This window comes from Oncorhynchus tshawytscha, linkage group LG07, assembly GCF_018296145.1.
Source record: "Oncorhynchus tshawytscha isolate Ot180627B linkage group LG07, Otsh_v2.0, whole genome shotgun sequence".
In the NCBI taxonomy this organism is placed as follows: Eukaryota; Metazoa; Chordata; class Actinopteri; order Salmoniformes; family Salmonidae; genus Oncorhynchus; species Oncorhynchus tshawytscha.
The window spans coordinates 60,780,764-60,804,502 of NC_056435.1; the positions used below are offsets into that span (position 1 = coordinate 60,780,764).

Sequence of the window (23,739 nt, forward strand, 5' to 3'; positions counted from 1 at the left end):
GACACCAAGAACAAGAAGAGACTTGCTTGGGCCAAGAAACACGAGCAATGGACATTAGACCAGTGGAAATCTGCCCTTTGGTCTGATGAGTCCAAATTTGAGATTTTTGGATCCAACCACCATGTCTTTGTGTGACGCAGAGTAGTTGAACGGATGATCTCCACATGCGTTGTTCCCACCGTGAAGCATGGAGGAGGAGGTGTGATGGTGTGGGGGTGCTTTGCTTGTGACACTGTCAATGATTTATTTAGAATTCAAGGCACACATAACCAGCATGGCTACCACAGCATTTTGCAGTGATACGCCATCCCACCTAGTGTGCACTTAGTGGGACTTTTTTCAACAGGACAATGACCCAAACACACTTTCAGGCTGTGTAAAGGCTATTTGACCAAGAAGGAGAGTGATGGGGTGCTGCATCAGATGACCTGGCCTCCACAATCACCCGAACTCAACCCAATTGAGATGGTTTTGGGATGAGTTAGACCACAGAGTGAAGGAAAAGTAGCCAACAAGTGCTCAGCATATGTGGGAACTCCTTCAAGACTGTTGGACAAGCATTCCAGGTGACTACCTTATGAACTTAGTTGAGAGAATACAAAGCTGTCATCAAGGATAAGGGTGGCTACTTTGAAGAACCTAAAATCTAAAATGTCAATACATTTGGTTACTACATGATTCCATATGTGTTATTTCATAGTTGCGATTAATTCACTATTATTATACAATGTAGAAAATAGATTTAAGAAAAACATCAACAAAAAACTTAAATGTGTAGGTGTGTCCAAACTTTTAACTGGTACTGTATGCTTTTCATTAGATGCATGCAAAAAAAACAGGGGAAATAAGGAACCGAGCGAATGAAAGCATGAGAGAAGAGGGAGGAGAGTAGGAAAGAGAGGATGGGGGTGTGGATGTAGGCAGGGTCTTGGAGGCCGGCCTGCGAAAGAGAGAGAGAGGATAGTTGTGTAGGGGGAGTATTAGTTCTCCGGTTCATTCTACCCGAGTCACTCTCTCTGTATCTCAGCTCAATCTCCTCTCGCTCTCTCTCTCTTCTCAATTCCTTTTAACTCCTCCATCAGCAGTCATGAGTTACAGACCGTCCAGCAGCCACACCTCTTTCCAACGCTCCGCGCCCGTGTCCTCCTACCGGGCCGCCAGCACCTATGGCGGGGCCGGAGGCCAGGGCACCCGCATTTCCTCCACAGCCTACGGGGGCCTCCGCAGCGGTGCCCCGGCCAGCTCCTCCTCCTACTCCACATCCTCCTTTAAGGTGAGCGGCGGTGGTATGGGCATGGGTGGTGGCATGGGCGCCGCTATGGGTTTGGGCATGGGTGGTCTGATCAAGACGACGGCGGCAAGTGGTGGCGGTGGTCACGTCATGGGAAACGAGAAGGGGGCCATGCAGAACCTGAACGACCGTCTGGCCAACTACCTGGAGACGGTGAGGAACCTGGAGCAGGCCAACGGACAGCTGGAGATGAAGATCCGAGAGGCCCTGGAGAAGGGAGGACCAGACGCCCGCGACTACAGCAAGTACAGCCCTATACTGGACGACCTGCGCAAGAAGGTGGGAGTGTGAATGAGAAAGAGAGAGAGCAATATGGGGTGTCTTGATGAGTAGTATCACATTCAAACAAATAATAATACAGTATCATTACAAGAGTGATAGAGACAAAGAGAGAGTGACAGAGAGAGAGAGGGAGAGAGAGAGAGAGAGGGTTGTTGATAATGTGTGTAGAAAAAGGCTTAAGGTGAGGAATTTGTTTTGTCTTTTGTTGCTTTAGATACGTGTGTTCATAGATAATCCTTATTTGATTAACCTATAAATCAAAATATCCATGTAATGTTACCACTGTTGCAACTTTTCTGTGAACTAAAACCCATATGGTATGAGAGATGTCCCTCCAATAATTAATTTAAGCATAGTGAAAATTATTTATTCACCCATTTATACTTTGCTTCTCACTCTTTCTGTCTTCACTTCAACATTTCTGTGATGAACCCTGCTTTGTAACAACTGCCTTATAAAATGTCCTAACAACTGAATAGAGGGTGGGGCCGGATGGGGCAGATATCCCCTTTCCTTCCCCCTCCTTCCCTAGTTCCCTCACTCCTCAAACTGGTCAAATAGTTCCTCAAATTAATCCTTTGGTGGAAGCAGTGAATCATCATCAAAAAACTGACCAAAACCCATAAACAATGTTCCAAGATTGTTTCCAACTTGCCAGGTCACTCTCCTTGGTTACTCTGGGGCGTAGTGTGGTGTGGGAGGGACCAGCAATGTGAACCAGATGTGGTGTGACAACACACAAAAAGAATCCCCTGTGAGATTTGAAACACATGGTGGGTGTGCTGGTTGTATAACCATTATAGCTCCACACAGCACAGTCAAAGTCTCTGTAAACTACTCACAGCACAGTCAAAGATCTCTAAGAATTCCAACAAGATCTCTTGAATTCCTGGCAAAAACAGACTTTTGTCCAAAAGAATTCAGAGGCCCTCTATAGTTTATGATGGCACTCTTATGATGAATGTTAGCCTTGTTCCACTTGCCGGACACAAAAAGGGACAAGCGGTTCCTTTTTTGTGTGATTCACACCAGAATGCCATGGTAGAAACACACAGATCTTTTTTGGGGGGGACTCTCTCTATGGTTTTGTGGGGGACAGGAAGCCCCGCCTTTGTCTTTTAACAATGAAAATTGAGAACAGATTCAGCCCTAGAGAGAGAACTCATTTTCCTGTTCTTCCGTTTGTGGTTCCTCTTTTTTCTTAGAGACATGTGACGGTAACCATAGATTCATTTGTGATTCACTCAACCTGCAGTTTCAATATCACTCCCCTGAGAGTCTTAGATTTAAAATGGTGGTGATGAGCAGCAGATCCCGTGATCTGTTTTAGTTCTTCTTTTTTATTGCCAGGTCATCTGTGTATGACACACACAATTATAGTTAGAATTAAGAAGTAAGTGGGGGAAAACATACAGGCCTACAGCTTTCCTCTATAACTGACATGGATTCAAAAGTTGTGTTAAGTAAAGCATCATAATTCTCACATCATCTGCAAAATTGTCCTCCAAAAGATTTAGTCTGTTATTGTCATGTATTCATTAGCATTAACAATCTTTTTCTCCAATAGGTCTTTGATGCGACAGCGGACAATGCTAGCCTTGTGCTCCAAATCGATAATGCCCGCTTAGCTGCAGATGACTTCAAAGTAAAGTGAGTTTCCCACTGTAAATTACATCTTTCTGCACACTGGTTGAGCCACAACTTTGTATACAATACAAGGGTTCATTTGCGATTTTGTAGATCGTCGCTCTGTCAAAAAAAATCAACTGATCTGTTTAATTTCATACTGTACTTGTGCTTCTCACAAATTCAATTGGTTTAAACTCACTATACACAATTAGGTAGTGTATCCGCCATTCAGTTCAAGGAAGAACTCTCAAGAGTTTGAGATATCCCAGACCCATATGTACCGGTATGCAGTCTTATCTAATCTCTCATAATGAATCTGTCATATTGACATCTTCATGTAAATGTCTGATGTGCTTATAAAATTTCCCTCCCAAAATTCTACTTTTATATTTTACCCCTTTTTCTCCCCAATTTCGTGGTATCCAATTGGTATTTACAGTCTTGTCTCAGCACTGCAACTCCCGTACAGACTCTAGAGAGGCGAAGGTCGAGAGTTACGAATCCTCGGAAACACAACCAAACCAAGCCGCACTGCTTCTTGACCCAATGCCCACTTAACGCGGAAGACAGCCATAACAATGTGTTGGAGGAAACACCATACACCTGGCAACCGTGTCAGCGTGCACTGCGCCCATCCCACCACAGGAGTCACTAGTGCGCAATGGGACAAGGACATCCCTACAAGCCAAACCTTCCCCTAAACCGGACAATGCTGGGCCTATTGTGCGCCACCCCATTGGTCTCCCGGTCGCGGCCGGCTACGACAGAGCCTGGACTCAAATCCAGAATCTCTAGTGGCACAGCTAGCACTGCGATGCAGTGCCTTAGACCACTGCACCACTCAAGAGGCCTCCCTCCCCAAATTCTAATGATAATAAAAAGGAGGGAGAGAATCAAAATTGACTTCAGATTAGTGTCTGAGTCAACACATTTTGGTTGAGCAACTGACTAGATATCAATTTTCCCTTTCATAGTGAACTGAAACACGGCAGCCATTTTGTGCCTTCACCCCATCATTTCGAGACCTTGGTTCAAATAAAATCAAATCAAATCTCAAATTTATTTATATAGCCCTTCGTACATCAGCTGATATCTCAAAGTGCTGTACAGAAACCCAGCCTAAAACCCCAAACAGCAAGCAATGCAGGTGTAGAAGCACGGTGGCTAGGAAAAACTCCCTAGAAAGGCCAAAACCTAGGAAGAAACCTAGAGAGGAACCAGGCTATGTGGGGTGGCCAGTCCTCTTCTGGCTGTGCCGGGTGGAGATTATAACAGAACATGGCCAAGATGTTCAAATGTTCATAAATGACCAGCATGGTCGTATAATAATAAGGCAGAACAGTTGAAACTGGAGCAGCAGCATGGTCAGATGGACTGGGGACAGCAAGGAGTCATCATGTCAGGTAGTCCTGGGGCATGGTCCTAGGGCTCAGGTCCTCCGAGAGAGAGAAAAAAAGAGAGAATTAGAGAGAGCAGATGTGGGGTGGCCAGTCCTCTTCTGGCTGTGCCGGGTGGAGATTATAATAACAGAACATGGCCAAGATGTTCAAATGTTCATAAATGATCAGCATGTTCGAATAATAAGAAGGCAGAACAGTTGAAACTGGAGCAGCAGCATGGCCAGGTGGACTGGGGACAGCAAGGAGTCATCATGTCAGGTAATTCTGGGGCATGGTCCTAGGGCTCAGGTCCTCCGAGAGAGAGAAGGAGAGAATTAGAGAACGCACACTTAGATTCACACAGGACACCGAATAGGACAGGAGAAGTACTCCAGATATAACAAACTGACCCTAGCCCCCCGACACATAAACTACTGCAGCATAAATACTGGAGGCTGAGACAGGAGGGGTCAGGAGACACTGTGGACCCATCCGAGGACACCCCCGGACAGGGCCAAACAGGAAGGATATAACCCCACCCACTTTGCCAAAGCACAGCCCCCACACCACTAGGTTCAAGGTTCAATCTGGCATTTTTGTCAAAAATGAGATAGTCACATAAATGATCTTAAGAAACAGTGGAAGAAGGCCTCGGAAGTGGAAAAGGAGGGCATAGAGGCACTTCAGGCTGACATCAAAACCCGGTTGGCATCCCTCCATAGAGCAGAGAACCTACGGAAACGCAGAAGGAGGAAAGAACAAACTAGAACTCGATTCTATAAAGATCCCTTCAAGTTCCTTAAAAGTCTCTTCACGAAGAAAAACAGTAGAGTTCTAAAAACAACAAAGAAAGACCTAGAGGAGCACCTGAGAACAACAAAAATTGACTCAAAGTGACATGAACATCTGGCCATCCCATCAGATATCCCACCCATTGAACCCCCGGAACATCATATTGAGACCAGCTCTCCGACATGGTGGAAAACACAGTTCGACGGGCAAGAACAGCATCAGCCCCGGGGCCAAATGGAGTCCCGTACAAAGTGTATAAGAATGCACCAGACGTCCTGAGGTTCCTCTGGAGGCTGAGAACAGCTTGGCAAAAGAAGATAATACCCAAAGTGTGGCGTAGGGTAGGCGGGGTCCTGATCCCTAAGGAGAAGGATGCAGTGAACATCAGCCAATTCCGCCCAATTTCCTTACTGAATGTCGAGGGTAAAATCTTCTTTAGGGTCATTGCCCAGAGGATGGCCGAGTACCTGCAAAGGAATGCGTACGTCGATACATCTGTACAGAAGGCAGGAATATCAGGGTTCTCTGGCTGCTTGGAACATTCCAGCATGATCTGGCACCAGATCCAAATGGCCAAGGTGGAGAAAGGGGACCTCCATGTAGTCTTCCTCGACCTCGCCAATGCATTTGGCTCTAAGCACCCTGGAGCAGATTTTCATGAAGGATCTCTCTGTACTTTTACTTTTTTATCTTTGCCTCGATCCTGACTAGTCTCCCAGTCCCTGCCGCTGAATAATATCCCCACAGCATGATGCTGCCACCACCATGCTTCACCGTAGGGATGGTGCCAGGTTTCCTCAATGATTCCTCAATGATTCCTAAATGAGAGTCATTTAGGTGCCTTTTGGCAAACTCTAAGCAGGCTGACATGTGCCTTTTACTGAAGAATGGCATCCGTCTGGCCACTCTACCATAAAGGCCTGATTGGTGGAGTGCAGCAGAGATGGTTGTTCTTCTGGAAGGTTCTCCCATCTCCACAGATGAACTCTGGAGCTCTGTCAGAGTGACCATCAGGTTGTTGGTCACCTACCTGACCAAGGCCCTTCTCCACTGATTGCTCAGTTTGGCTGTGTGGCCAGCTCTAGGAAGAGTCTTGGTGGTTCCAACCTTCTATTTAAGAATTATGGAGGCCACTGTGTTTATGGGGACCTTCAATGCTGCAGAAATGTTTAGTATCCTTCCCCAGATCTGTGCCTCAACACAATCCTTTCTCGGAGCTCTACGGACAATTCCATCGACCTCATGGCTTGGTTTTTGCCCTCACATGCACTGTCAGCTGTGGGACCTTATATAGACAGGGGTGTGCCTTTCCAAATCATGTCCAATCTATTGAATTTCCGCGGATGTAGAAATCAAGGCCGGTCTGGACTGCACCAAAGCAAAACGTTCAAAAAGCGTCGGCGTTTTTCCATGCATACTGAGGTGCCTGTAGTGTTGCCTGAAATTGAATTGTATGAATGCCCTTCTATGCGGTAAGCCTACCATTTGTAAAACACCAAAAAAAGACTACGACTGACCGTGCTTACTGGGGTGTAGCCTACCACGTCGGCCAGCAATGGAATTGTATGAATGCCCATTCATGTGGTAGGCCCACCATTTGTAAAACAGGCCGTTGCATTGGCTTTATTAGTCCTGTTTCCTGTGACTAATTCAATTTGGCTATTTAAGCTCTGAATATCAGCTACCCAACTTTATCAGGAGTTATCGTAAGCCTGTTTGTAATGTGTTTACACAGTTGGAAATGCAGAACTATTTAATTTTTCGCTATGATCAGCTTATCAAAAATGTACGGATACAAACTTGAAACCACTGATCATGACAATGAGGTGAAACACCAGGACAGAAGTTGTGATTGTCAATTCGATATTGTCCATTTTACTTTTACCTATCCTGTTTTTAGGATGTGTTGTTTGTTAACATGACAGCACATTTTTATTTGATTGGGTGCAGTTTAGGTTAGGTTACTTGATCGGAGAAACCTGCAGGATGTCAAAAGTGTCAGTCTCATTACATCGTCATACATTTTATCTCCAGCCAGTAAGATTTACGGTAAGATTTGAATGGAGAAAGCTGATCCGAGCACAGTGCTCCCTTTCTTTCGATCCTACCAGTATCGACACATGCTCCAACGACTCACTTAGCAGCCATTGTCTCTGTGTGGTGTTTTGGGAAATGCAGGTTACATCTTTGGCCATTGTAAGAGAGGTGCATCATTAAAACACACGTAAGTCTAAGTTCCATCGCTATTGGGATCCTGTTCTCCCATCCCAGTGGCAATTTCACCTGTGCTATCTTTGTATTATTCTATCATTTATGTATTCAAATAGTTACACTTTTTTTTTAACTGAACATGTCAAATTCAGAAGTGTCAGATAGAAAATAAAAAATGAAGGTAAAAAATTATTTAGAAATGTCTAAGGATTTTTATACTCCGCACTTTAGGTACCTTTAAGGTGAGGGTTATGAAAGACGACTTCACTACAAAACAGTTCAGAGATCTGGGATGTGAAAACTTTGTTGCTTAATATCTCAGAACAATGCTTTTCTCAGATAAAGTCCCAAGGTCACAATTTCCAACTATTTCATGTCAACAAGGAGTGTAGTGACAGTCTCCCTATGCCCACAGGTTTGAATCTGAGAATGGCATTCGCCAGTCAGTGGAGGCAGACATTGCCGGGCTGAAGAAGGTCATCGATGACACCAACATGGGCAGGATGAACGCGGAGAGTGAGATCGAGGCCGTGAAGGAGGAGCTCATCTTCCTCAGGAAGAACCATGACAATGTGAGCTATAGTATTAATATTGAATATCCACATCAAATTATAATTTTAAAATTAATATTTGTATTGTATTTGAATAGGCTGAAGACTAATATTATTATTGGAAGCGTCTCATAGGGGGGATTCTCAAGACTTAACATGCTCAATTTGAGCTACTCCAGGTAGCGACATTGCAGGCTAGCTCAGTGCTGCCCCCTCTCATTGATTATCTCAAATTGAAGGCATACTGAGGTACTGCAGGCTGCCGGTAGCAATTTGAATATCCTTATAACTTCTGTGTGCGATTTTAAAATAGTTGGTTCAAGGACATACATTTGGTGTGATAGAAGCAAATATTGGTACCATGACCGTCTTCTGAAAAAAAAAATGTTTACACAAATATTGCCAACGAAGATTGCCATTTTCCCATTCACTATAATGTGGGATCCTGCTTTCCGAAAACAACAGCCTGCAGTACCTTGGTCGGCCTTAAACTTCATGGCTTCAATGAGACGTGGCAGTTGTTCTCCCCTGATTGAGATTGAATGTCCATGTCAAACAATTGAATATTTGCATGAAATAGAACATTTCCAGACTAGATTTAAGAATGATATAATCCAGGAAGAATGATGATAACGTGATAACAAAATCAGACTAACCTCATCGCTAGCTATGAACTTTTCACAGTTGGTTAATTTTGGAATGCCTTACTATTTCTCATGTCTCTGTCTCTCTCTCTCCCCCCTTCCCTTCTTCCCTCTCTCCAACAGGAAGTGATGGAGATGAGGAACCAGATCACTCAGTCTGGGGTGCAGGTGGACGTGGACGCCCCCAAGGGTCAGGACATGTCACTGGTCATGGAGGAGATGAGGGCCAAGTACGAGAAGATGGCTCTGAAGAACGCAGAGGACCTCAAAGTGTGGCACGAAAACCAGGTTTGCCCATCCTATCTTTACAGTGTTCAGAAGGAAAGAAGGATGGATATGTTCTTATCGTAACTTCATACATACTAACATTACACACCACATAAAGTACAGGTTTGGCTGGGATAAGAATAAATAAGAATTTGTTCTTAAATTACTTGCCTATTTAAATAAAGGTTTAATAAAATAAAATAAGTTAATAAAAATAAAGCCTATAATACTCTGTTTTTGATCCGCAATTGGAATTGAAATGGACTACCTCACACCCACAGGCCAATATAAAAATGTGTATTTGCAAAAAGTGTAGCTTTCCAATAAAAACTTGTTTTGTTGCACAAACCAGTATCATATCTGGGTAGTCTAGTCACACAACAAAAGCCTGAACTACAAAACATGAATTCACCTCTCAAGTTGACTCAGCTTCTCTCCCTTTCTCCCTCCCTCCCTCCCTCCCTCCCTCCCTCCCTCCCTCCCTCCCTCCCTCCCTCCCTCCCTCCCTCCCATCTCCCTCCCATCTCTCTCCCTTTGTGCTGTGGTATAGATCTCAGACGTGCAGGTGCAGGTATCACAGAACACAGAGGCCCTGCAGGGGGCCCAGGTTGAGATGAGTGACCTACATAGACAGCTACAGACCCTTGAGATTGAGCTGGCGTCCCAACAAAGCTTGGTAAGATATTCTTTCAATATGATGATAACATATTTCAGTTAAATTCCTATATTCTCCAGAGCAGAAATGGAACTGATAGTAACCCCAGTATGTCCTCTATGTACAACAGAGGAGGCTGGTGGGGGGCGCTATGGGTGGATGTGCTCATTGTAAGGGCTGGAATGGAATTCATGGAATGGTATCAAACACATCCAACAAATGGAAAACACATTTGACTCCATTCCGTTTATTCCGTTCCAGTCAATACAATGAGCCTGTCCTCCTGTAGCGCCGCTCACCATACCTTAGCCATATCTCCAAATTCCAACATTCTAATAATCCCAATGTCATTCAACAACATTCCCAAAATTCTCCTGTTATTTCAAACAGAAATCCTCCTTAGAGGACACCTTGCATAACGTGGAGATGCGTTCCAACATGGAGGTGGAGAAGTACAATGCCATCCTCATCCGTCTGGAGGGCGAGCTGACCAACCTGCGGGGCAACATCCAGCATCAGGGCCAGGAGTATGAGGCGCTGCTCAACATGAAGATGAAGCTGGAGGCCGAGATCGCCACCTACAGGAGCCTGCTCGACGGAGGGGACTTCAAGTGAGTGGATGAGGGGATGAGGGAGATTGGTCCAATCCTAAATCAACCCGTAGACCAATTAGATAGGTATAAGCATTATGTTCATAGCTCCACCTTCCACCTTCCATAGGCCAGGTGGAAGTTTCATCATATTGGTTATTCCAATCAAATCTTCTCAGATCTCCACAAGTGCATGTGACATAGGGCCTGAAGGTTGATTTAGGATTGGGCCATTGACTGACTATTGCGGTGCATCTTAATAGTCTAAACCTGCTTCCTCTCGCCTAGATTTGTTTCCTTCATGTGCACTGATTTACAGACACATCGATAGGTGGATGTTAGTTAGGCAGACTTTTCGCAATCCAGTTTGTTGACATCAGTGAAGGAAATAAGGCGAGAATGAGAGGAAGCAACTTTACACTATTGAGATGCACCCTTAGCTCTGAGAAGTGTTGAGCTGATTGAGATTAAATAACATTTTATCACGCAAGAATAAGAACAAATAGTTGAGGGTCAAATTCTTGATTCAATCACAGCTATGCTTCAAGCTCAACTACCACAATACGCCACGGTGCATGGATCAAATCAAATCTAGGGAGTTGAAACAGGATATAATGAGATGGTGAGGTAGGGGTTGCCATTTACCATGAGTCAAATACTTGGAAGTTGTGACAAAGTCAAATGGCAGAAACACGAAATGATTTTGGACACATCTGCAGCAAGTAGGCCTTGTATGAGTGAAATATAGTACTTTGGAGCTTGAAGCAGAGCTGCCATATCTGTCTGCGCCATCTTACTAATGTGAGTGGATGAGGTAGTTTGACGCCATCTACAGTATAAACCAGGTATAGCATGATTGTTTGTCCTGTTAATGAATGAATGTCCTGTTTTTTAATACCTATTTTTTCTATTCCAGGCTCCAAGACGCTATGGATGACCTGAAACCCTAAGGGAATGAGGCGGGACAAAAGTGATGACCAACTGTCAACTTCATGGAGAGAGATACCCACAGACACTGAGGAGTCAAACCATTCAACCCATGTCATAAAAATAAAACCTTGATGCAATGGTTTATCATTTAACGTGTTGTTTCTCATATTTATACCTAACCACTGCACCGAACCCATTTTTTTATTTTACCTTTATTTAACTAGGCAAGTCAGTTAAGAACAAATTCTTATTTTCAATGACAGCCTATGAACACTGGGTTAACTGACTTGTTCAGGGGAAGAACAGATTTTTAACTTGTCACGTGCATATCTCCCAGCTCGGGGATTTGATCTTGCAACCTTTCAGTTACTAGTCCAACACTCTAACCACTAGTCTACCTGCGAACCCATTAAACTGAGCCTATTGAACTGAGCCTATTGAACCGAGCCTATTGAACCGAGCCCATTACGAGATTTTAGGAAAGCTTAAAATGTATCTTCTTAATGTGATGGATAGAAAACTGTAATTCCCTGTTTAAAATATGGTTTATTTTTTATAGTACGAAGCACGGGCAATCAAAAAGTCCCAAACTCACAAACACCCCTTGTGTAACAATATAATAAATACAAGAACAGTTACAAAAAACTCAAAGCCATCATCACACATGATGCATGACATAGTGTAGGGTTAGTAACAGAAGAAGACAAAAATGATTAAACGTAAAAATACATGTTTTATTTTCGGAGGACCAAAATGCGGCGTGATATGTGTTCATCATGAATTTTAATAAAGAAAACACTGAAACACTATACAAAACCAGTAAACAAAATAACAACCGTGAAGCTAATGCGAGCTGCGCTGAAACAAGCAATCAACATAGACAATCACCCACCAACAAACAGTGCAACCCAGGCTACCTAAGTATGATTCTCAATCAGAGACAACTAATGACACCTGCCTCTGATTGAGAACCATACTAGGCCGAAACATTCAGATGAAGAGGAGGACGACCGTGACAGAAACACCCACCAACCAAGGTCCAAGCGGCCTGGTAAAGGACAGCGACGACAGCAACGGCAGCAGCAACAACAGCGGCCAGCATCACAGGACTCCTGGACATGGGAGGAGATATTGAATACCGCAGCGCGACTGGTACGAGAGGCAGCCCCAAAAAATATTTTTGGGGGGGCTGACGAGGTGTGAGGCTAAGCCGGGTAGCAGACCTGAGCTCACTACTCGTGCTTATTATAAGCAGCGCGTTACTGGTCAGGCACCGTGCTATGCGGTAAAGCGCACGGTGTCGCCAGTACGTGCCCATAGCCCGGTGCGCTATAGGGCAGCCCCCCGAGAGTTTCATGCGAGTGCGGGCATCGAGCCAGGGCGTATGGTGCCTGCTCAGCGGGTCTGGTCGCCGGTACGCAGTTTTAGTCCAGGGTATCCTGCGCCGGCTCTGCGTGCTGTGTCTCCGGGGCGCTGGGAGGGTGCAGTGCGTCCTCTGCCTGCGCTCCGCTCGTGCCGGGCAAATGTGGGAGTGGAGCCTAAGGGAGAGGTGCGTGTAGTAAGCACTAGATCTCCCGTGCTTACCCACAGCCCGGTTCAACCTGTGCCTGCACTCTGGAGGGTCCGGGCTAGAGTAGTTGTCCAGCCTGGGGAAGTGGTGCCAAAGTTGTGCACCAGAGCTCCAGTGCTCCCCCACAGCCCGGTCCTTCAGGTGCCTCCTCCTAACACCAAGCCTCCTGAAGGTCTCCCCAGCCTGGTGGTTCCTGTGGCAGCCCCACGCACCAGGCTGTCTCTCTGTCTCCTCCCTGCAGGTGGTCCTGTCTGTCCGGCGCTGCTGCTGGAGTCTCCCGCCTGTCCAGCGCTGCTGCCGGAGCCTCCCGCCTGTCCGGCGCTGCTGCCGGAGCCTCCCGCCTGTCCGGCGCTGCTGCCGGAGCCCCACAGCCCAGAGGCGCCAGAGCCCCTCAGCCCAGAGGCGCCAGAGCCCCTGCCCCTCTGTCCTGAGCTTCCCCCCTCTGTCCAGAGCCCCCCTCTGTCCAAAGCTTCCCCCCTCTGTCCAGAGCTTCCGCCCCTCTGTCCAGTGGGGTCATTGAGAAGGGTGGCCATGGTTAGAAAGCCACGGAGGCGGACAATAAGGCGGACTAAGACTATGGTGAAGTGGGGTCCGCGTCCCACGCCAGAGCCGCCGCCGCGGACAGACGCCCACCCAGACCCTCCCCTATAGGTTAAGGTTTTGCGGCCGGAGTCCGCACTTTTGGGGGGGGGGTACTGTCACGTTCTGACCTTTATTTTCCTTTGTTTTGTCATTATTTAGTATGGTCAGGGCGTGAGTTGGGGTGGGCAGTCTATGTTTGTTTTTCTATGATTTGGGGATTTCTATGTTTCGGCCTAGTATGGTTCTCAATCAGAGGCAGGTATCATTAGTTGTCTCTGATTGAGAATCATACTTAGGTAGCCTGGGTTGCACTGTTTGTTTGTGGGTGATTGTCTATGTTGATGGCTTGTTTCAGCGCAGCTCGCATTAGCTTCACGGTTGTTATTTTGTTTACTGGTTTTGTATAGTGTTTCAGTGTTCAGTGTTTTCTTTATTAAAATTCATGATGAACACATATCACGCCGCATTTTGGTCCTCCGATCCTTCTCGCCTCTCCTCTTCAGATGAAGAGGAGGACGACCGTGACATGCTAGATAGCTAACCATAGCTGGCTAACCACTGAACAAATTTTAGCTATCTTGCCATTGCCTGCATTGTTGTTGTTGCCACGTGAGTAGGACAATATGAGTCGAAAGTGGGAAACGTTGTTGGGTGAAATTGAACAGAGTTTCTGGACTTTAACTGAGGACAATTTACGACACTTGTGTGTAAATTGTGGAATACGAAGTGTAGATGACTCTGAATTAAAAGGAAAGAGCCGTCGCGCGTTGCGGCGCAAACTGATGATTACTGTGAAGATTACTGTGAGAAGGAGGATTTAATAGAATCAGAGGATGAGGGAATGTCTTGGCTGCTTCAAGTAAAAAACGAAATCAAAGTAATATCAGACTCGGAGGATGCTGCGAAAAGTCTGCCTCCAAGTCCCAGCCAGTCGACGCCAACGATGCAAGTGAACAACGAACCCAGTGGAGAGACAGAAGCTGCTGCAGGATGAAAAGAGGGGGGAGGGGCTCCTCAGCCCAGCAGAGAGGTGACCCCAGCTCCAGAAAGGCACACACCACAGCGAGAGTGGAGTGAGTATGCCCAGTCATAAAGACTGATCGGAGATCAGAATCAGAAAGATAATCTCAACTTCAACAGCCTAGAACATCAGATTGAAAATGGACTGAGAAAAGGATACAGTGAATTAGAAATCATAGAAGCAGTAATCAGAGCTGTGAGCCCAGTCATCTGGAGGGGAAAACAGACATGACAACCTAAGGCAAATCTTGAGGACACATTATGCAGAGAAGGATGCCACTGAACTGTATCACAAGTTGATTAAGACTACGCAAGAGTCTGCCTTGGACTTCCTAGTCCGAGTCTTCGACCTGAGACAGAAAGTGTTATCAGCCTCGTGGCCTATCAGGACTAAAATATGGCACAGAGTTAGTCAAGAGCCAATGCCTACAGGCCATTGTTACTAGATTAACAAATTATATCTTGAGTGGAGATGAGAGTGCTTTGCTTGAGAAAATGCCAATTGCCCAGGGCAATGAAAGCAAACAAATGCAAAAGGCCATGGTTTCAGGTAAGTTCACCCCCACAGGAGTGAACGCAGTACAGAGTGAGGATAAATAGGATAGTGGAGAGGAATGTGACCAGGCAGAACCCCCACAGACCACAGTCCGAAAATAAAATAAATACAATCTCCTCCTCAGTAAAATTAATGCGAGCAATGAAGCAATCAAAGAACTGACCTGACAGGTAACATCATTAGTACAGTCAGTGTAGGGCCAGGGTGACAGTTCAGTTAGGAATCGCTCCAACAGAAAACCATGTACAACCAAAAGAGAGAGAAGAAAATGCTAAAGTTGTTATGAGAAGGGTCATCAGTGATAGCCATTGGGCAGTAGGATGTAGGATCAGGGGCAAACGCCTGGGGGTCACCACCATGGAACGCAGAGTGACCTCAGATACATCTAGTTCCATCCAGTGTTGCAGCGGCTGCAGGGCAAAGGGAGAGAGAACCTCAGAGTTGAAGTTGTGTTCATTGGATCATAAAGCTGCCTATTGTTCCGAAGTGTGCCAACAGGATCATTGGAAACAGCACCAACCTACAAGTAGGACTGCCCGCAAAAGGAAAGACCACAACTCATCTGGTCCCATGAAACAGAGAGAGTGGGGGCCAACTACTCCAGCTACCCCAGGACATTGTAATGTAGCACAGGTCATTGGAAAAAAATGTATAGTGTGGTGTTATATGGAGGGCGTAAAGACACAAGCACTATGGGACATGGGCTCAGGTATCCATCATAAGTGAGGAATGGAGAAGACGGTATTTGCCACACACACAATTAGACCACTGGCAGAAATCAAGTTGACATTGCAGTAGTGAATACTACCAACATGACATTACCTTACCAAGACAAACAGTGATAAGGACATTACAGAGATTGCTAGTGTCACCCGGTTCCTGTGCCGAGTGGAGAATAGGTTACTGTAGCACAGGTTCATGACAGATCCCCACCGGAGCCCTGACACCAGTCACAGAGTGGTGGGACCCACTTGTAGATGCACAGCAATAGAGCCATGAAGAACAAGAATTAGTCAAACAGATGCTCAGAGAAGAATCCACCATTTTTGCCAAAGATGACATGGACATAGGGTGCATTGAAACTCTCCAAATGGAGATAACGTTGACTGATAACATCCCAGTGTCAAAGAGATACAATGGAGTGCCACGCCCCTTGTATGCTGAGGTGAAAAGCCACCTCCGGGGGCTCCTGAACAAAAACTTAATCAGGAAGTCACCTTCATCATACACATCACCTCTGGTCTGTGTCCGGAAAGAGGAGTCCAGAAAATACACTTCCTTCAGCACTCCTTGGGCCTTTTATGAATGGAACATAATTCCCTTTGGCTTATCAAACTGCCTTCCTACGAAGCATGGAGAAGAGTTGAGGGTATAAGAGATACCATATTTGGATGATGTGCTTATTTTTAGTCAGTCATTTGAACAACATGAGGAAGATGTCCATCGGGTACTCAGGCAGCAAAATGAATAGTTTGACCTGTTCAAGAATGAGGTCTGCTGTTCATGAAAAATTATTTCTGCTGAGGGTTACAAAATGCATGTTAAAGAAATTGTAGAAGTGCAAGAACTGGTAAACAGGCCACCAACAAACGTGAGAGAACTGAGGAAACCACTGGGGTTTCTAGTGTACTACAGGGGTTATGTACAGAACTTATCACAACATGCAAAATGTCTCTATGACTTACTAGCAGTGAAATCGGGGACCTCAGCATCCGGGAAGCGAAAGACCAAGATAGCTATGCAGTTGGGACAGGCTCCGCCCCACCAGAAAGTTATATGGGAGGATGCTCACCAGAGAGTATTAAAACACTTGGTGTAAGTGTGTTGACTAATACACCTGTGCTTGCATAACCAACATTTCAAGAATCCTTTTATCTTGCACGTTGATGCCTCCGAAGAGGGAGGTGTGTTATACCAACAACAAAGTGGCAAACTGATGGTAATTGGATATGGATCCTCACGCTGACATAAGCAGAGAGAAGCTATCACCTTCACTTGGTATTCTTGGCCTTCAAATGGGCAGTGACTGAGTGGATTCAAGATGATCTCTTTTAATGCTCCCTCTGTGACAGTGTACAGGGATAGTAACCCCTTGACATACAGTGCCAGTCAAAAGTTTGGACACACCTACTCAGTCAAGGGTTTTCTTTATTTTTACCATTTTCTACCTTTTAGAATAATCTTGAAGACATATGGAATCATGTAGTAACCAAAAAAGTGTGAAACAAATTTTTGATTCTTCAAAGTAGCCACCTTTTGCATTGATGACAGCTTTGCACAGTCTTGGCATTCTCTCAACCATCTTCATGAGGAATACTTTTCCAACAGTCTTGAAGGAGTTCCCACATATGCTGAGCACTTGTTTACTGATTTTCCTTTACTGTGCGGTCCAACTCATCCCAAACCATCTCAATTGGGTTGAGGCCTGGTGATTGTGGAGGCCAGGTCATCTGATGCAGCATTCCATCACCGTCCTTCTTGGTCTAGTAGCCCTTACACAGTCTGGAGGTGTGTTTTGGGTCATTGTCCTGTTGAAAAACAAATGATAGTCGCACTAAGCGCAAATCAGATGGGATGATGTATCACTGCAGAATGCTGTGGTAGCCATGCTGGTTCAGTGTGCCTTGAATTCTAAATAAACCACCAACAGTGTCACCAGCAAAGCACCCCCATACCATCACACCTTCTCCTCCATGCTTCATGGTGGGTAATCCGTTCACCTACTCTGCGTCTCACAGAGACATGGCGGTTGGAACCAAAAATCTTGAATTTGGACTCATCAGACCAAAGGACAGATTACCACCGGTCATGTTTCTTGGCCAAAACAAGTCTCTTCTTATTATTAGTGTTCTTTAGTAGTGGTTTCTTTGTAGCAATTTGACCATGAAGGTCTCCTCTGAACAGTTGGTTAAAATGTGTCTGTTGCTTGAGCTCTGTGAAACATTTATTTAAGCTGAAATCTGATGTGCAGTGAACTTGAATGAAGTTATCCTCTGCAGCAGAGGTAACTGGGTCTTCCTTTCCTGTGGTGGTCCTCATGAGAGCCAGTTTCATCATAGCACTTGATGTTTTTTGCGACTGCACTTTTTTGCGACTGCAATCCTCCGTATTGACTGACCTTCATGTCTTAAAGTAAAGATGGACTGTCATTTCTCTTTGCTTATTTGAGCTCTTCTTGCCATAATATGGACTTGGTCTTTTACCAAATAGAGCTATCTTCTGTATACCACCCCTACCTTCTCATAACACAAGTTATTGTCTCAAACATATTAAGAAGGAAAGAAATTCCACAAATTACCTTTTACAAGGCACACCTGTCAATTTAAAATGCATTCCAGGTGACTACCTCATGAAGCTGGTTGAGAGAATGCCAAGAGTGTGCCAAGCTGTCATCAAGGCAAAGGGTGGCTACTTTGAAGAATCTCAAATATTAAATACATTTTGATTTGTTCAACACTTTTTTGGTTACAACATGATTCCATATGTGTTTCTATTTCATAGTTCTGATATCTTCACTATTATTCTACAATGTAGTAAATAGTAAATTAAATAAATCCCTGGAATGAGTAGGTGTGTCCAAACTTTTGACTGGTACTGTAAGTACTAACTACAGTGAGACTGAATACCACTGGTCATCGCTGGGTGGCGGAGCTGTCTGACTTCTATCTCACACTGAAGTATCGTCCTGGAAAGGTAAACACTGACTCAGATTTTCTGTCACGTTCTCCTTTGCTTGCTGAACATTACATGGAAGAATGCACAGAGAAACACTCCCCTGAGACGGCAAAAGCAACACACAATAATGTTCAGGCACAATAGCATGACTGAGTAACCTGGATATCCGTGGTCACGCTAAGGCCATCAGTGCAAGATGAGCTGTCAAGGTAAGGGGGAACAATTACAGACTGACTGTCTCCACACGATCTCATGCAGGTTCAGTTAAAGGATGCAGCTGTATCAATAATCTTGGAACTGAAACGGCAAAGGGCTAAAGCCAAAACCAACAGAATGTCAACAAGAGACATGCAAAATCAAACAGTTACTGCAAGAGTAGAACAGACTCCATGTCTCACCAGAGGGATTATTACAAAGGAAAACAGCAAAAAGGACACAAATTGTGGTACCAAGTCAGTACAGAACAGTAATTTACAAGCACTTACACACTGAAATTATCCATTAATGAACAGAAAGAGTGTTGAACTGTCACGACTTCCGCCGAAGTCGGTCCCTCTCTTTGTTCGGGTGGCTTTCGGCAGTCGACGTCACCGGCCTTCTAGCCATCACCGATCCACTTTTCATTTTCCATTTGTTTTGTCTTTGTTTTACAAACCTGGTTTCAATTCCCCAATTACATGTTCATTATTTAACCCTCTGTTTTCCCCATGGTTTTTGTGTGTGATTGTTTTATGTATGTTCGGTCCGTTATTGTGGGCTCGGTATTAAGGCATATTATTGGGATATTTGAGTAAAGTTACTTGTGTTACTCATCTCTGCTGTCCTGTGCCTGACTCCTCTGCACCAGCTACACCCAGAACACTACATGAACTTAGCACAAGAACACTTTAATTGGCCACGCATGCAACATGCCATTGAACACTTAATCACTAAATTGTGTTAGTGTATCAAATAAAATAAACCCAGTGTAATAACTAGGGATCCAATGCAACATGCAAGGGCTTGAGATGATTTTAATTGACTATGTGAATTCGAAGAAAAGCAGAGGGGGCTACGAGTCCATTTAATTATTTTAGATAACCTTTCAAAATTTGCGCAAGCCGACCCACCAAAAATGAATCAGGGAGAACTGCAGCAAAAAAAGCTTTTTGAAGACTTTTTCCCAAAATGTGGCTTTGTGTCAAAAATCCATTACGATCAGGGAAGAGAGTTTGAAAATCAGTTATTCAGAGCCTTGCAGAACTGAACGGGAATAGCCAATTCCAGAGTCTCTCCATATCCTCCACAGGGGAATCCAGGGGAGAGATTTAACCGTACACTATTGTCAGTGTTGTGCACACTAAATTAAGAGAAAAATGCCAACTGGGGTGATTATCTAAACAAGGTCATTCATGCATGTAATTATATCACCGGTGATGCTACTGGGTTCTCACCATATTTCCTGCTATTTGGAAGGGCTCCACTGCTACCTGTTGACCTTGTATTTGGGTTAAAGATAAAGTAACAGGAGAAATCATACAAGAATTATGCTAAGAACAGATGGCAGAAGCCTACGACATCGCCATAAGAAACATGGAGAAATGAACAGCAAAGTGAAAAGCCTCAGAAGAAAATGAGTTGGGTTCTGGTCTCAGGGGATCGTGTACTGGTGGGGAACATGTCAGAACATGGGGGGCCGGGAAAGCTAAGATCACACTGGGAGGATCAAGTACACGTGGCCGTAAACAGGAAAGGTGATGCCAGCCCTGTCTATGAGGTCAAACCCGAGAGGGGTACAGGCAGGGGCTGGGTTCTGCATCGCAATATGCTCATGTCATGTAATTCCCTACCATTTGAGGAGCCAGTTCAAGCATCGAGTAGAGGTCTGTGGAGAAAGGAACTACTCCAGCATAGAGGTCTGGGAGGAGCTGAGGGCTCAGACACTCAATCATCCCATGATGAAGTGGACACTGATTCATTGGGGTCAACCATGACCTTGCCCCACCGTTCAGCCCAGCAGAGGAGGCCCAGAGACATCCAAACATTTAACACTTATTTAATATATTTTTTTATTTAACCTTTATTTAACTAAGCAAGTCAGTTAGGAAAAAAATCTTATTTACAATGACCCTGGCCAAACACAATCACAGCCAGTTGTGATACAGCCTAGATTTGAACCAGGGTGTCTAGGGTGACACCTCTAGCACTGAGATGCAGTGCCTTAGAACACTGCACCACTCGGGAGCCACTTTAGGGCTGCCAAGCGCTTATCAGGATATGAATTAGAGATGTTCAGATTTATTCATTTAAATTAAATAAAAATTGACTTTACTAATCACAGTGAGATAATGTTTAGTAGGTGTTGCGTCTTTGCCCATATAGGTAGACTGGGCATGCATATATAGTTCTTGTCATGACTTCTGCCGAAATCGGCTCCCCTCCTTGTTCGGGCGGCGTTCGGCAGTCGACGTCACCGACCTTCTAGCCATCGCCGCTCCATTTTTCATTATTCCATTTGTTTTGTCTTGTTCCCCGCACACATGTTTTACATTCCCTAATCAACTGCATATATATATATATTCCTCTGTTCCCTCCATATCTTTGTGTGGGATCGTTTTGTTACGTGTTTTGCATTGACACACCTAGCTGGTTTTTCCCCCGGGTACTATGTTGTTAGTAATTTTATGAATAATGACTAAACAATATCTACATTTAAATAGAACTATAATTAATTGAACTCTACCCTGTTTTACAATATCTGATTAATAATGTTAATTCATAAGGAAGGGATTGTGTAGCATGAAACAGGGGGTAATTAAACATAATAAACACCATTCCAGCTAGGTTAGAGAGGAATGGGTTGTGGGTTTTTAAGTAAGCAAAAAGGATCGTTAACCTATGGTTGAACCGACTCAACTTAGCTCTGGGATGCTTAGATAAGGCAGCGAGTGTCTCCCTAGGTTTTCCATTATATGGAGCTGTCTTCTAAATAGTGATGGATGAAGGTGAGACTCCAGAAGTTAATCTTGATATAGTGTGTGTGCGCTAGGAGGTTGGAATAAACTTTTGAACCTGCTTTGTCCTGGTCGATAGGAGGAAGGACATTTTATAACCTATGACGTCATATTTTGTATATAAACTGTTGTTCATCGTTCCATGGCAGTGACCTCCGAGAATAAATACTATTATCTAATTTTGAGAAGACTGGTCTCTGTCTATTTTCTGCATATAAGAATCTTACAAATTCTTATAAATAGACTGAGTGATTTAATTAATGTACACATATAGGAATTATGAAATTCCGATGACATATGTTGAAACCCGGAGTGTGTTTAATTGTTAAACATGTTTTGATTATTTGTGACGTTGTCGCGCTTAGTACTTTTGCCTTTGGCTGGAGATTTGTTGGACACTGTTGCATCCGTCTGTTGTTTGCTTCTGCCAAATAAAGTGTGCGCCTGATCACAACTCTCTGCTCTCCTGCACCGGACTTCAACACCAGTAGCGTATATGCTGACAGAATCCCACACCGGTTAGACGAGTCGAGGAACGCGTCCGAGAACACTCGACGATGCTGCAACATCTCGGCGCCACGATGGATTGCGTTGTCCAGACCATGGACCGCTGGGAGAGACAGGGAGTCTCTCCAGCGCCTCGACCAGCACAACCAGGGGTACCTCTACCCTTCCCCCCTGTATCCGGTCCCAGTGGGATGCGTCTCTCCCTTCCTAGGGAGTATGATGGGACGGCAGCACAGTGCCAGGTGTTCCTATTACAGCTGGACCTATACCTGGCCACCGTTCACCCAGCTCCCTTGGGAAGAGAGAGGGTGTCCACCCTTGTCTCTACCTCTCGGGGATAGCTCTGGAGTGGGCAAACGCCATGTGGGGAGAAGGAGATGTGGCGTTAGACCACTTCGAAGAGTTCACCCGCGGGGAGCGGCTTTTCCACCTGAGGCAGGGGACGAGGAGCGCCCAGGAGTTCGCTCTAGAATTCCAGACCTTGGCAGCCGGAGCAGGATGGAATGACAGGACCCTTATCGACCACTACCGATGCAGCCTGAGCGAGGACGTCTGGCGGGAGTTGGTCTGCAGGGATGCCACCATCACCTTTGACCAACTGCTGGATCTGTCCATCCGGTTGGATAACCTGCTGGTCACCCGCGGACGTCCAGAGAGGGCTCTGTCGGTTCCGTCTTCCAGCACCCCCGCTCCAGTGCCCATGAGCTGCGCTTAGGGAGGCTGGAGGAGGGGCCTTCACATGCACCATCTGTGGCCGCAGAGGGCGCACTGCCGGTTGGTGCCGGGCTGGTCCCTCTGGGGGTCAAGGCAGCACGCAGGGCTCTCTGGCATCACCCCAAGGTGAGTCTGCACCACTCTCATCCAGAGCCCTCTGTTTACCACCTGTTTGTGCATGTTTGTTTTCCTGAGTTTTCCCCGCATTCCCAGCATAAGGCGCTCGTCGATTCAGGCGCGGCTGGGAATTTTATCAACAGAGCATTCACCCTTAGTTTAGGTATTCCCATTGTTCCTGTGGTTAGACCTTTCCCTGTACACACTCTGGATAGTCGACCATTAGGGTCCGGGTTAATTAGGGAAGCCACCCTGGCCATGGTGACGCAGGGGAGTCACGAGGAGAGAATCCGTCTCTCCCTCATTGACTCTCCTGCGTTTCTCGTGGTACTAGGCCTTCCCTGGTTGGCTAGTCATGACTCCACCATTTCATGGCAACAGAGGGCTCTACTGGGGTGGTTGTGAGAGTGCTCGGGGAGGTGTGTAGGGGCTTCCGTTGGTGCAACAACGGTGAAAACTCCGGACCAGGTCTCCACCGTGCGCATCCCCCCAGAATATGCCGATTTGGATCTCGCCTTCTCCAAAAAGAAGGCGATTCAATTACCACCCCATCGACGGGGGGGATTGTGCGATAAATCTCCTGGTAGACGCTGAACTTCCCAGGAGTCACGTGTATTCCCTGTCGCAAGCGGAGACGGCGGCTATGGAGACATATGTCTCTGAATCCCTGCGTCAGGGGTACATTCGGCCCTCCATTTCATCCGCCTCCTCGAGTTTCTTTTTTGTGAAGAAGAAGTAGGGAGGCCTGCGCTCGTGCATTGACTATCTAGGTCTCAATCAAATC

At 45.5% G+C, this 23,739-nt stretch overlaps 1 protein-coding gene across 1 annotated transcript; it reads left to right on the forward strand.

Annotated features, from left to right (window-relative positions):
- Positions 1-974: 974 nt before the first annotated feature.
- Positions 975-11,373, forward strand: LOC112254968 (keratin, type I cytoskeletal 18-like). Its single transcript, XM_024427974.2, has 7 exons — positions 975-1,570; positions 3,141-3,223; positions 8,000-8,156; positions 8,903-9,067; positions 9,597-9,722; positions 10,092-10,312; positions 11,208-11,373. The coding sequence occupies exons 1-7, from the start codon at positions 1,088-1,090 to the stop codon at positions 11,239-11,241; spliced, it is 1,269 nt and encodes a 422-aa protein (XP_024283742.1). The 5' UTR covers positions 975-1,087; the 3' UTR covers positions 11,242-11,373.
- Positions 11,374-23,739: the final 12,366 nt, after the last annotated feature.

Coding starts and splice junctions, on each gene's coding strand:
- LOC112254968 (XM_024427974.2), top strand. CDS start 1,088: ATGAGTTACAGACCGTCCAGCAGCCACACCTCTTTCCAACGCTCCGCG. Junction 1,571..3,140: donor TGGACGACCTGCGCAAGAAG/GTGGGAGTGTGA, acceptor TTTCTCCAATAG/GTCTTTGATGCGACAGCGGA. Junction 9,068..9,596: donor AAGTGTGGCACGAAAACCAG/GTTTGCCCATCC, acceptor GCTGTGGTATAG/ATCTCAGACGTGCAGGTGCA.